This window comes from Hemitrygon akajei, chromosome 8 (assembly GCF_048418815.1).
Source record: "Hemitrygon akajei chromosome 8, sHemAka1.3, whole genome shotgun sequence".
In the NCBI taxonomy this organism is placed as follows: domain Eukaryota; kingdom Metazoa; phylum Chordata; class Chondrichthyes; order Myliobatiformes; family Dasyatidae; genus Hemitrygon; species Hemitrygon akajei.
The window spans coordinates 7,095,177-7,110,064 of NC_133131.1; the positions used below are offsets into that span (position 1 = coordinate 7,095,177).

A 14,888-nucleotide genomic window follows, 5' to 3' on the forward strand; every position below is an offset into this window, starting at 1 on the left:
AGAAAAATGTGATTTCCTGATAGCTTGCAGAGACTTGCAATATATTCACCTCTCGAAGACTTGAAATACTTCTTGAACTGCTGGTTTTAATTACCCAGGCTAAAAATACAACAACTAGCAAATTATGCACTCACGTTAATGTACCATAAATAACTTTTAAAATTCTGTGGTGCCATTTGAAAGAGTAGTGAAATCTCCTTGTACTCTGGTCAACATTCATCCCTAACCATCAAAAAAACTGCCAGTCAGGTCAATCCAGCATCCCAGATAATTATAAAGGTCGATTCCATTAATAGTCACTGCATTTCAAAAATTAATTTGGGAAACAATATTGAAATGTTTTGACAACAAGCTGTGTTCTATAATACTAGTTATTTCTCAAACATATCTATTTATAGTACATAATAAATTTAGACTCTTGGCTCTTTCATATTCTCACTCCTTAACAGGAGTGTGGTCACAGGAACCTCCTGTTATTCACTCAGTTGCTTTAGTACCACTCTATAATTGATCCAAACAAACACATAGAAGCAGGACATATGGAAATGCAATTGCTCACAAATGAAGAAATTTATCCAACTGTATCCATGGATTATTTATGCACTATTAATGCAGTCATACTTCCATCAATAATCTAATAATGCTGAGGGAGATGTAGCTATCTCTCTCTCTCTCTCTACACACACAGGGCATGGACACAGGCCCTTCAGCCTAAATGGCCCGTGTTGACCAAGATTCCCATCTCAGTGAGTTTCATTTTCTTGGGTTTGACCCATATCCCCGTAGACCTTTCCTGCCCATGTACATGTCCTAGTGCCTTTTTAAATGTTGTTAATGTATCAGCCTCAGCCACTTTCTCTGCAGTTCATTCCATACATTTGCCCCTCTCTGGGTGGAAAAGTTGCCCCCTCAGCTTCTTATTACCTTAAACCTGTAATTGATTAACTTGAGCAACAATACATTGGATTAACTACCCTGCAGACATATTCCAACTGCAAAATTTGGTAATTGTACAAAGGTGTTCGGCTGTGCCAGATCTTTGGAAATTCAATCCTTCTTAATCTCGAACATCTTTCCAATTCCTTTCTAATGGATTTAGGCCCAATAACTTTGAAGGAACATTCCCCAGTCAGGATGAGAAATCACCTGTAGGGGTAAATGCAAATGCAATCGAGTCTAAGTACAATTTTTACCTCACTATCACAAAACTACTGAATGGTTCCCTAGTACATTAAGATGGACTTTTCACCTCACAATCTACCTCGTATAATTTTGCATCTTACTGTTTACTTGCACTGCACTTTCTCTGTAGCTATTAAACTTTATTCTGCATTCTTTAATTGTTTTACCTTGTTCTGCTTCAGCATACTGTATGAACAGTATGCAAGACAAGCTTTTCACTGCATCTTAGTACCAACTGCTCTTGTCCTCGAGGCAGAGGCTGCAATACTTGAGAATAGGACCGACTAACTGTAGTGCATTTCATAAACAGTACACAGTGCAGCAGCGATGAAGTTCACTGAAAATTTAGAGTGGTGAAGAGAATATCAATTCAGTGGACTGCTTTCTCCTGGATGGAGTTGTGCCGATCTTGATGCCAACAAACGTCCTCCTGCTGTGTATCATCCATATCCCTCCATATTCATGTGCCTACCTAAAAGACCTTAAACTCCAAACTTCTGCTTCCACTGGGAACTTATTCCAAGCAGGTATCAATTTGTGTAAATAACTTGCCCCTCACACCACCTTTAAACTTGTCCCACTCTAGCAATAAAAACATTTTGGGCATTTTTTTGAGCTGCCCTCTTCCAAGAAAGAAAGAAATATTTTATTACACTTCTGACTTGTGACTTGCAAATGGATGAAAGCCTTTGCACTGTGTTGGGAAGACATTCACCACAAAATAATTCTCCTCTGATTTGCACTGATGTCCACAAGTCCTATTATTGTCCAGATGAATCTCTGATCAATAATGACAAACATGATCTTGATGGGAAGAGAGTCCGTAACGGTATTCTCAATGCAAATAATGGATGGGTGGTAAAACACTCAAGTTTTAGAGATAGCCATTGACCATCACTGCAGTGGCATGAATGTTACTTGCTGCTTAACAGCTCAGACTTGAAATGTTTAGGTCTCATTGCATGTAGGCAGAGACTGCTTCATTTTCAGACTTATAAATAGAATTAAATATTGTGTAATCATTAGCAAACACCACCATTTTACACCAGAGGATGGAAGGTCATTACTAAAGCAGCTGAAGATGTTATGCTTAGAATACTACCAAAGGAATTCCTGCAACAATACTGTTCTCCTCATAACTGTACAGGCTTCCTCCGGTGCTCCAGTCCCTTCCAACATTCCAAACGTGTACTGTTGGGGTTAGGAAGTTGTGGTCATGTTTACATTGGTGCTGAAAGCAGGGCAATGCTTGTAGGCTGCTCCAAACATGCCCTTGGTCTGGATTAATCACTGATGGAAATGACACATGTCACTATATGTTTTGATGTATGTGTGACAAAGCTGATCTTTAGTCTCTTTTTAAATCAGTGCTATTTACTCCAGTGATCTTGCCAACAACCCTCCAAAAGACCAAGACTGTCTGTTTCCATATTGAACACTCACCAATCCCTGCAATCTATAATTACCCTCATCACTTCTGTAGTCAGGTTTAACCAACTACAAACCTTATACTCCCTAAAGAGACAACACCATAGCCTACAAAATAAAAAGACCCAAGATGAAAGGACAGGTTCTATTTAGATTCTTCAGCAGGTTAATCACAAATCATACCTAAATAAAATTACATCAACATCACTTACACACCACTTAACATCTGCAAACTGATCATTAACAATACATTCTTATTTTAATATATTCTGAACAATCCTTACCAGGCATGATTACAAACGATCCCTGTGGCTCCATCGCAACCAAGCAAGCACTAAGGATGCTTGGAGAATCAGCTGCAGAAATACCGCACATCTTACATGTGTCCTTTAAGTGCCGGCTGAGGGACTGCAAAGTACGACGACCAAGCAAGCAACTCCAGTCTGCAGAAAACAAAGACCGACATGAAAGACAAATCTGGACTGGAAATCAAAGAACATTTTTTCCTGTTGTTTTCTCCATCGTTTTGAATGTATATTTATTCTACAGAATTGCATAGTAGCCTGAAAGTTACTTAAGAAACTGATAATATGTTGTTGAGTGGCTCACTGAGCTGGCTTGTTAGCTTGCAGATGTTTCATTACCCAGCTAGGCAATATCATCAGTGCAACTTCAAATGAAATGTTGGTGATCTACATTGTCTTTTATGTGTCCTGTGATTAGTCCGTTTGTGTGCGTGGGTATATCTGCCAGTTCTATTGGTTACCGATTATATAATCTGTGATTAGCTCGTTAAAATCCGATTAGGTGATCACTGTTGTCCAGGCTGTGTTAGTTGACCATTATGTAGGATTAACATTGTCCTCATTGATTGATGTGTGTCATCAGGTGTGAACTGGCTCTTGGCTCTAGACTGACGATTTGTCACTGAAGTGGGATGCAAGCTGGGTTCATTTCGATGCGCTTGCTAATAGAATTCTGTGTGGAGGACAAAGCCTCTAAGAATTCTCGGGCTTGTTCTTTATGGGCTTGGACACCGGTCTAGTTGAATTGATGTGCTTCACTGTCACAATGTATAGATATTTGACATCACAGTAGCAATTAACTTACAGCCACACTACGCCAATGTCTATCAAGAATAAAAGACTCCCTACTGATGACGCAGTGAACGAATACCATATACAAAATTCCATGCACCAACTGCAACAAGCATTATATTGGACAGACTGGTAGGAAGCTATCAACAAGGGTACATGAACACCAACTGGCTGTAAACTGTGATGATCAACTTTCCCTTGTATCTACACACTGTGACAGAGAAGCACATCAATTCGACTGGACCAATGTCACTATCCTAGGCCAAGGCTGTCTACGGTATATAATCAGTAACCAATAGAAACCCAAACACATACCCATACAAACACACAAACGGACTAATCACAGGACATATAAAAGACGAACAATGCAGATCACCAGCATTGAAGTTGCACTGATGTTGCCTAGCTGGTTAATGAAATGTCTACAAGCTAACAAGCCAGCTCGGCGAGGCACTCAACAACAACATCCTCAACCCAAGCTACAAATCTTTTTCCAACATCTTAATATTTCAGGTTTACATGACATTCCTTTCTCTGTTCCATGCAAAAGCAAAAATAAACATGAAACAGTATCTTTCAAGGACATCCCGTTGCCTTATAGTTAATGAAGTTTTTCCTGAAGTATAGTCATTGTTGTATTGGAGGAAATATGGCATTTTTCCAACAAAACAATTATGTAGCAATGACTAGTAAACACAAAGTACTCTGCAGATGCTGTGGTCAAATCAAGACGTACAAACAAGCTGGATCAACTCAGCAGGTCGGGCAGCATCCGTTGAAATGAGCAGTCAACGGATCCTGTCCGACCTGCTGAGTTGATCCAGCTTGTTTGTACGTCTTGATGTAGCAATGACTGTAACCTCTTTCAATAAAGTGAACTAAATGCAATGACACTAGCAATGACCTCTACTTTAGATCTATGTGGTTGAACATTTCATTTGAAAGTAGGCACACTTAACTACATTGGAATGTCAGCCTAGAGTTTCATATTGGAATGCAACTTGAAACAGTAAACTTCAGGCAACAAGAATACTATAAATCAAATTAAATCTGGGATATAATTGTAAATATTAACCTATACTTGAATGCATCCAAATCTCCCGTAAACAATAAAAGGTGTCAAATCAAGATCCCCAAAAATAAATTTAATCAGTGGAAATCATGTTGAGCAAATTCAGGATCCAGCATGGTCCTGCTCAGCTTACAGTACATAACATGGCAGAGAAGTAATAAAAATAAGGGGTTCCTGTTCCCAGTTACAATCAACTAGGCCTCGCTCAAATTTCTATTTATAAACAACAGCAAAAACAAGAATGGATGCAGTTCCAAATACTGTGATTTATTTGAAAACAAAACGCTATAGATCTGTGAAGTCTAAACTAAAAACAAAAAAAAATGCTAGAAAATACTTAAGGGGCAGGAAGCATCTGTGATGAATTCAGATTGATGAATTTTCACAACAGATTTGATGAAAAGTCATCAATCTGAAATGTTAACTCTGTCTCTCCAGAGATGCTGCATGACCTGTTGGGTATTTTCAGATTTTTTTGCTTCATTTCAGATGCCAGTTACTTGTGATTTGAATGTAAATGCCTTCATGTGAACAGAGATAATTTAATGAGGCAGAATACTAAACTCACAAAATTTTTGTATGAATTTTCAGCTTTTCATTTTTATGCAAATATACAAGGCATTCTCAGAGGCTGGCACTGAAGCATATCAGCTCCTGTCTGAATGGCAACTACCAAAGCAACTGGTCTACAGCAGATGCTATCTTGTTGGCTCTTCACACAATGCTGGAACATCTGGATGCTCAGGATGCTCTTTATCGATTACAGCTCAGCATTTAACACCATCATCTCCTCAAAATTAATCAGTAAACTCCAAAACCTGGGACTCAATAACTCTTTGTGCAATTGGATCCTGGATTTCCTCACTTGTACGCCCCAGTCAGTTTGGATTGACAAAAGCATCTCCTCCACAATCTCCATCAGCACAGGAGCACCACAGGGATGTGTACTTAGCCCCCTGCTCCACTCACTTTACACCTCTGACTGTATGGCTACGTACACCTTCAATACCACGTACAAGTTTGCTGATGACACCACTGTTGTGTGCTGTATCAAAGGGGGTGGTGAATCAGCAAACAGGAAGGAGACTGAAGATCTCTCACTCAATGTCAATAAGATCAAGATTATAGACTTCAGGAGAGGAAAATCAGAGGTCCATGAGCCAGTAATCATCGGAGGATCAGAGGTGGAGAGGATCAATAACTTTAAATTCTTGGGTGTCACCATCTCAAAGGACCTGCCCTGGACCATCATATAAATATCACAAAGAAAGCATGACAGCACCTCTACATTCTCAGGAGTCTGCGGAGATTCAGCATGTCTTCGAAATTCTTGACAAACTTCTATAGAAGTGTGGTGGAAAATGTGCTGACTGGCTGCATTATGGCCTGGTATGGGAACACCAGTATGGAAAATCCAATAAAAGATAGTGGATCGGCTCAGTACATCACGGGTAAAACCCTCCCAACCATTGAGAACATCTACAGGAGACATTGCCATAGAAAAGCAGCATCCATCAAAGATCATCACCACCTTGGCCATACTGTTTTCTTGCTGCTGCCATAAGGAAGGTGGTACTGGTGCCTTAGAACTTCCACCAGCAGGTTCGAGAACAGTTACTATCCCTCAACCATCAGGCTCTTGAACAAAAGGGGATAGCTACACTGGTTTGAGAACTCTGTTATATTATCATTACATGCTTGTTATTTAATGCTATTTATTTATATCTGCATTTGCACAGTTTACAGTTCCCGTTCTATGGATTTGTTAAGTATGCCCACAGAAAAAGAATCTCAGGGTTGTACAGCGGTGCTAGTAAGCTGTGAAACCTGTAGAATTTCCTCTATTTCTGCATAATTGTGACCTCAAACATAATCAGATCTTCATTTAAATCCTAAAACTACATAAACAGAACCAAATTAAATAAATAACAAAAATCATTATTTATTTATTGATTGATTGAGAAGGGTGATCCAATATTACATGTTTTTGTTGGAAAAAGTATGTGAACTCTGGGATAATGCCTTCTATAAAAGGTATTTGGAGTTGGGTGTCCCAATCAATGAGATGAGATTGAAGGTATGGGTTGTAGAGGTGCCTTGCCCCATAAAAAGAGACACACAAAATTAGGTTACTGAGAGAGCCTGCTCTTCTCAAGAAAGATTTCTTTATATGCACCAGCCTTGATCAAAACAACTTTCAGAGAATCTTGGAAGAAGAATTGTGGAGCTGCATCAAGTTCCATCAGTCCACAGTAAGAGAAATTGTCTACAAATGGGGGAAACTCAGTACTGTTGCTACTCTCCCTAGGAGTGGGCATTACACCAAGACCACAGGTGCAATGCTGAAGGAAGTGAAAAAGAACCCAAGGATAGTAGCAAAAGACCTGCAAAAATTTCTAGAACTTGCCAAAGTCTTTGTTCATGTGCCCACTATAAGAAAAACACTGAACAAGAGGACACCACTGTTCTCCAAAATAAATAAACTGCTGCACGTCATAAGTTTGCAGAAGACCACCCGAATGCTCTGCAACACTTCTGGGACAATGTTCTGTGGACAGATGAGACAAAAGTTGAACTTTTTGGCAGCAATGCACATTACTATGTTTGGAGGAAAAACGGCACTACACACAACAAAATTTCATCAGAACTGTCAAGTATGGTGGAAGGAGCCTCATGGTTTAGGGCTGCTTTGCTGTCGCAGGGCCTGGATAGACGGCTTGAGGGAACAATGAATTCAAAATTTTATCAAGACATTTTATGTCAGTGTAGCAGTGCATCACCAGAAGTTTAACAGAAGTTGGATAATGCAACAAGACAATGATCCAAAAAACAAGAATAAATCAACAACAGAATGGTTTAAAAAGAAAATTAGTGTTCTGGAATTGCCAAGTCAAAATCCTGACCTTAATCCTACGGAGATGTTGTGGAAGGACCTAAAGCAAGCAGTTCACATAAGGATGCCCACCAACATCCCAGAGTTGAAGCAGTTTTGTAAGGATAAGTGGCCTAAAACTCCTCCAAGCTGATGTGCAGGGCTGATAAACAGTTACCGGAAAAGTTTGGTTGAAGTTATTGCTGTCCAAGCGGGTCACACCAGTTACTGAAAACAAAGGTTCACATACTTTTTCCAACAAATACATGTAATAATGGATCATTTTCTCAATAAATAAATGAACATATATGTTTTATATAATATTATATAATATAATATTATATAATATTTATTTAAATGAGTTCTCTATCTAGTTTAAGGGCTTGCGTGAAAATCTGATCACATTTTACGTCACAGTTATGTAGAAATGGAGAAAATCCTACAGGGTTCACAAACTTATAGCACCACTGTATGTGATGACAGGTTTCTGATAATAAAATTAAATTTGAACTTTAAAAGTAAAAGAGTGGTGCTTCATACAAAAGTTGCAATCACTCTGGCAGCACTCTTTCAAGTTCATCACTGATATGGTATTCTGATACCAGTATCCAAATTGGTAGTATCTACAAGAGGTGATGCCTCACGAAAAGAACATCCATCAAAGACCCCACCACCCAAGCCATGCTATCTTTTTGCAGCTATCATTGGACAGGAGGTACAGAAGCTTGAAGCTGCACACAACTAGGTTCAAGAACAGTGACTTCCATTCAACCACCGGCAAAACCCTGATCATGAGGGTTCAGCAACGCCAAGACCACTCTCATCACTTTACGTATTAAAATGGGCTTTAACTATTTCTTTTCTCTTGTTAAAATTTTGTGTAATATGCTTTAATTATGAATGCTATGTTCCTGTAATGCTGCTTGGTATACATTTGTTTGTGTGTATGACAATAACCTTGATTTGGCTTTGATATTCCACTGATAAGAACATATGATCAGCATCCTGTAGGTTACAGTAAAGAGCTAATGAAATTATGTTTCTGCCTTCATAAGTAAGTCATCTGAGTGACATCAGTTTTAAGTAAGTTCAAATCTCAAAAACAATAGACCTGTTTCTAAAGACTAGACGAGTTTTAAGACAACTGATGAAAATTTCTTCCCTCATTAGGCACAACTAATGAATTAACATCCAGGAACAATGTATTCTATATATTCACACACATATTTTTTTCGGGTCAGCAATAAATATTAAAATAGCATTATTACACTGGTATTTAGTGGAGGGGCAGGTAGTGTTGAAGAAACAGGTAGGATGCAGAAGGACTTAGATTAGGAGAATGGGCAAGAAAGTGGCAAATTAAATACAATGTTGGAAAATGCATGGTCATGCACTTTGGTAGTAGAAATAAATGTGTGGACGATTTTCTAGACAGAGAGAAAATCCAGGAATCTGAGATGCAGAGAGACTTGGGAGTCCTTGTGCAGAACACCCTGAAGGTTAACTTGCAGGTTGAGTCGGTGGTGAGGAAGGCAAATGCCATGTTCGCATTCATTTCAAGAGGTCTAGAACACAAGAGCAAGGATATGATGTTGAGGCTTTATAAGCACTGGTGACTGGTGAGGCCTCACATTGAGTATTGTGAACAGCTTTGAGCCCCTCATCTTAGAAAAGATGTGCTGGCATTGGAGAGGGTCCAGAGGAGGTTCACAAGGATGATTCCAAGAATGAAAAGGTTATCATACAAGAAATGTTTGATGGCTCTGGGTCTGTACTCGCTGGAATTCAGAAGGATGAGGGGAGATCTCATTGAAACCTTTCAAATGTTGAAAGGCCTAGACAGAGTAGATATGGAAAGGATGTTTCCCATGGTGGGAGAGTCTAGGACAAGAGGGTACAGCCTCAGGATAGAGGGGCGTCCTTTCAAAACAGAGATGCAGAGAAATTTCTTTAGCCAAAGTGTAGTGAATTTGTGGAATTTGCTGCCACATGCACCTGTGGAGGCCAGGTTGTTGGGTGTATTTAAGGCAGAGATTGATAGGTTCGTGATTGGACATGGCATCAAAGGTTACGGGAAGAAGGCCGGAAACTGGGGTTGAGGAGGAGATTTTTTAAAAACGGATCAGCAATGATTGAATGGTGGCACAGACTCAATGGGCTAGAAGGCCTAATTCTGCTCCTATGTCTTATCGTATTTAGAGTACCTTCCAATTCGTATGGTTCCCTCACAAACAACTGAACTCTGCCTAACCCAGATCCCTACAATAAGGAAAAAAAAGCTAAATCACATGATTACAACATTAATCTTATAAAATAGCATATCACCAAACATTGTGAGCAAATATTCTTTAAGAAAATACAGGGCTGTTTCATGTGTGTATATATAATGACAATGATCCCCATTAGTCACGGTTCACATCTGGAATCAATACATCCAAGAATGAGAATCTTTTGCCAGTATAGAAAAAGAAAATTGCAAAACAAATATGTAATGTGACTGCTTGCATAAAAGATTTACTCTGATTTATTTTACCTTTCAACTCTCCATGTCCTATTCTCCCAAGGCGCCCAATGACAACTCTCCAAGGAAGTGATGTCATCTGCATAATACCCAAACACCAGTCCCAGAGCTTTTGCAAACCCATTCTCCTGGGTGAACCTTTCCGCCTGCGAGCCCTGTCAAATAATACAAATCATTACTTTAACTGAGTAAAACTGATTTACTAAAAACCTTTTCTCTTGAAAATATAAGTAACAACATAAACACTACAATGCAATTAAATTGAGTACCAAGCAAACGTGCTTAGTCCACCACCCAAGGATCCAGTGGCGGAGACATACAAAATCAGTTCCCTTTTTGTAGGGAGTTGGTTGATCCTGGATTGTTGGTCTGCACTGGGAAAAACACCCAAAACCTCATGCAAAGTTACAGTCAGGCTTGGTTTCTATACCATTCAAGATCAAACACTCTTAACATTTACCAATAAGGCTCAAAGACTGTCTGCTTGAGCAAACTACACAGGACTTTGAATTGGATCTATGAAAAGAGTAATGACTAAGCCCTTACGTAGCTCAAGAAATTTCTTAGCATTTAGTTTGAGTGGGAGGGAAAAAGGGATTACATAAAAATTTTATAATAAAAGCAGGAGCCAAAGCAGAATTCTAAAGCATTCCAATCAATAAACTGAGTCATGAAATGATCAGTCAGGTTGTTACACAATCAGAACTCCTTAAAATTACCAGCCTTCAGGCAGTACTATATGAGTTCAACAGTAACAGACATCATAAAAAGGACTGATTGTGATTTTCCCGTTGAATCACATGCAAAATCTTAAAAGAAAATAATCCTCAAAAAAAAAACCTCATTAACATCAAGAGTGTTGCAAGACAACTCTTATGTCCAGAGGTGAGGCAAGGCCACACAGCTTCTCTATAGCAGTTGTTAATCAGTATTTTACAGGATATTCCCAACAAGCTTACAGAGGAATGCAAAAGTTTGGGCACCCCGGTCAAAATTTCAGTTACTGTGAATAGTCAAGTGAGTAGAAGATGAACTGATCTCCAAAAGTCAAAGTTAAAAATGAAACATTCTTTTCAACATTTTAAGCAAGATTAGTGTATTATTTTTGTTTTGTACAATTTTAGAGTGAAAAAAAAAGGAAAGGAGCACCATGCAAAAGTCTGGACATCCCAAGAGATTTGAGCTCTCAGATAACTTTTACCAAGGTCTCAGACCTTAATTAGCTTGTTAGGGCTGTGGCTTGTTCACAGTCATCGTTAGGAAAGGCCAGGTGATGCAAATTTCAAAGTTTTATAAATACCCTGACTCCTTAAGCCCTGTCCCAACAATCAGCAGCCATGGGCTCCTCCAAGCAGCTGCCTAGCCCTCTGAAAATTAAAATAAATGATGCCCACAAAGCAGGAGAAGGCTATAAGGAGATAGCAAAGCGTTTTCAGGTAGCCGTTTCCTCAGTTCATAATGTAATTAAGAAACGGCAGTTAACAGGAACGGTGGAGGTCAAGTTGAGATCTGGAAAGCCAAGGAAACTTTCCCAGAGAACTGCTCATAGGATTGCTAGAAAGGCAAATCAAAATCCCCGTTTGACTGCAAAAGACCTTCAGGAAGATTTATCAGACTCTGGAGTGGTGGTGCACTGTTCTACTCTGCAGCGACACCTGCACAAATATGACCTTCATGGAAGAGTCATCAGAAGAAAACCTTTCCTGCATCCTCACCACAAAATTCAGCATCAGAAGTTTGCAAAGGAACATCTAAACAAGCCTAATGTATTTTGGAAACAAGTCCTGTGGACTGATGAAGTTAAAACAGAACTTTTTGGCCACAATGAGCAAAGGTATGTTTGGAGGAAAAAAAGGGTACATGAAAAGAACACCTCTCCAACTGTTAAGCATGGGGGTGGATTGATCATGCTTTGGGCTTGTGTTGCAGCCAGTGGCACAGGGAACATTTCACTGGTAGAGGGAAGAATGAATACAATTAAATACCAGCAAATTCTGGAAGCAGAAGCAAACATCACACCATCTGTAAAAAAGCTGAAGATGAAAAGAGGATGGCTACAACAGGATAACGATCCTAAACACACCTCAAAATCCACAATCGACTACCTCAAGAGGCGAAAGCTGAAGGTTTTGCCATGGCCCTCACAGTCCCCCGACCTAAACACCATCGACAATCTGTGGATAGACCTCAAAAGAGTAGTGCATGCAAGATGGCTCAAGAACCTCATAGAACTAGAAGCCCTTTGCAAGGAAGAATGGGAGAAAATCCCCCAAAACAAGAATTGAAACACCCTTAGTTGGCTACAGAAAGCGTTTAACAAGCTGTGATACTTGCCAAAGGGGGTGTTACTAAGTATCGATCATGCAGGGTGCCCAAACTTTTGCTTCGGGCCCTTTTCCTTTTTTATTTTGAAACCGTAAAAGATGGAAATAAAAAAATTAATCTTGCTTAAAATATTAAAGACACGTGTCATCTTTAACTTTATGCCTTTTGGAAATCAGGCCATCTTTTACTCAGCTATTCACAGTAACAGAAATTTTGACCAGGGTGCCCAAACTTTTGCATGTCACTGTACCTTGTACTTGGGATAATTTCCAATGCCTGATTTCTTGTAATTTTTGAACACCTTCAGCATAGACTAACCTCGCTACAAGAATACTGAATGGAAAGTACCACCACCGGTCTAGGCCACCAGACTGACTTTTAACTAGACAGCATGAATTAGTCCATATTTTGATATTTTCCAAAAGTCTACAAACCTGTTTGGTACATCTATATTAATGACGCAGGTTTCCAACAGCTCTCCATACAGATCTGTACATGTTCCAAGCAGCCACCTCTGGTCATGTGACAAGCAATAACCTACAAAAAGCACATTGTACTTCTGGCTAGCTTCTCCAAATGTCTCCCCCAGCTCAGTCTGCTTATCCTTCACGGGAGCCAAAATAAATGGTGGGCTATAAATGCGCAAATATTCCGGCCTCTGTGGGGAAAAACAGGCAGATTCAGAATTAGTTTGTGTTTTAAATATCTCAACTACACAAATAGCTTGGCGCACCTCTTATTGTACCACAAATATAAAGCAGAGGCCCTGGACTATACATCAATCTTGTGTATAACACATATTTCTGGAGTCATCCCAATTCCTAACAGCACAAGGAAGGCAGATTTGGTTTCAATTATTTGCTGTACAGTGCAAGTATCCTACTCCCGAGTGAAAAATTCACAATAGGTCCTAGATTAGTGGTCGCCAACCCATCGATCACGGTCGATCTTTGAGACTTTCCCCAGTAGATCCCAAAAAAAAAGAAAAGTAAGTACACAAATACTATTGAGAGATTGTTTCCAGGTTGCGGGGTTTTAGTTCCGTTCCTTCTGCCCAGTGCACATGCGTGTAGCTCCTCTGCACTACACAGTGTACTTCAGTGGTCCCCAACCACCGGGCCACGAGGAAACAATAGGAGTCAGCTGCACCTTTCCTCAATCCCTGTCACACTCACTGTTGAACTTGAACCCACGCGAGGTCATCAGTCGCCTAACCGCAGAAACACCCTCGCACCAGGGATCACTGGTTGGCTTCGGGCGGCCGGTGGGAAGTGCCGTCGCTACTGGCCTGGAGCGTTACCTCTAAACCTGTTTGACACACTGAATGTTCGTGGGGAATCCAGTGCTAAAATATTCGCAGACGACCTAACTGGGGCTCAGGGTTTCGTAAGTAGCAGAGCGCTACCTCACTGCGATCTACTTAAACAAACTTTTGTCAGCCAATAGATCCTACGGGGGGTGGGGGTGGCCGTCGCACTCCTCACTCGGTCAGTCGCTCTCTCCAGACTGTGACCGCCGTGGCCCCGGCACGGGGACCTCTGGCCCTGACCTTGTCCTCTCACCCGACCAACCACACCTGGCCAAGGCATCTGGCGGCGGGCGGGCGGGAGGTTGGAGTTTGGGCCCGGAGGCTGTCCAATGAGGCAATGAAGCATTCAAAACTGCTTCAGTACCCTGAGTCCAAGTACCCAGCACTTAAAGACAAAACCGTTGAGTTTTTTCAGTGGAAAAAATGTGAGCAGCGCGGGACAGAAGCTAAGTGCCGAGAGCCGCGAAAACTAAATTGCGGAATAGACTGGACATAAGGAGCCTGCTTCAAGTATCGCTGTATTCCCGTTGTGCTTAACACCCCCTCCCCCGCCCCCATCAGCCGGTCCGCAAGAATATTGTCAATATTAAATCGGTCTGCTGTGCAAAACAGGGTGAGTACCCCTGGTGTTTATACATTATTTCTACTTCCGGGTTGTGGGGTTTTACTTCCGGTCTTTTCTGCCCCGGTGTGCATGCGTGTAACTAATTGATCTGAGTTTGATCTTGCCTTTTACTAAGGCCGAGGTAGGGGATCTTGGGCTTATAGGTCAGTTGTGGAGAGCGCCCTCTTCTTTGTGGTGGCGTGTTGGAGAGGAAGCATTAAGAAGAGGGACGCCTCAGGTCTTAATAAGCTGGTAAGGAAGGCGGGCTCTGTCGTGGGCAAAGTACTGGAGAGTTTAACATCGGTAGCTGAGCGAAGGGCGCTGAGTAGGCTACGGTCAATTATGGATAACTCTGAACATCCTCTACATAGCACCATCCAGAGACAGAGAAGCAGTTTCAGCGACAGGTTACTATCGATGCAATGCTCCTCAGACAGGATGAAGAGGTCAATACTCCCCAATGCCATTAGGCTTTACA

The 14,888-nt window shown here is 40.7% G+C and overlaps 1 protein-coding gene across 2 annotated transcripts in view; it reads right to left on the reverse strand.

Moving 5' to 3' along the window:
• The window catches only part of med13a (mediator complex subunit 13a), a 187,311-nt gene that overhangs the window by 9,218 nt on the left and 163,205 nt on the right, over nt 1–14,888 (reverse strand). For both annotated transcript variants that reach the window (XM_073053133.1, XM_073053134.1), the window contains exons 24-26: nt 12,932–13,155; nt 10,185–10,327; nt 2,895–3,053 (exon numbers count right to left, since the gene is read on the reverse strand). In XM_073053133.1, the coding sequence (XP_072909234.1) occupies nt 2,895–3,053; nt 10,185–10,327; nt 12,932–13,155 (526 nt within the window). The remainder of the gene's footprint in view (nt 1–2,894; nt 3,054–10,184; nt 10,328–12,931; nt 13,156–14,888) is intronic.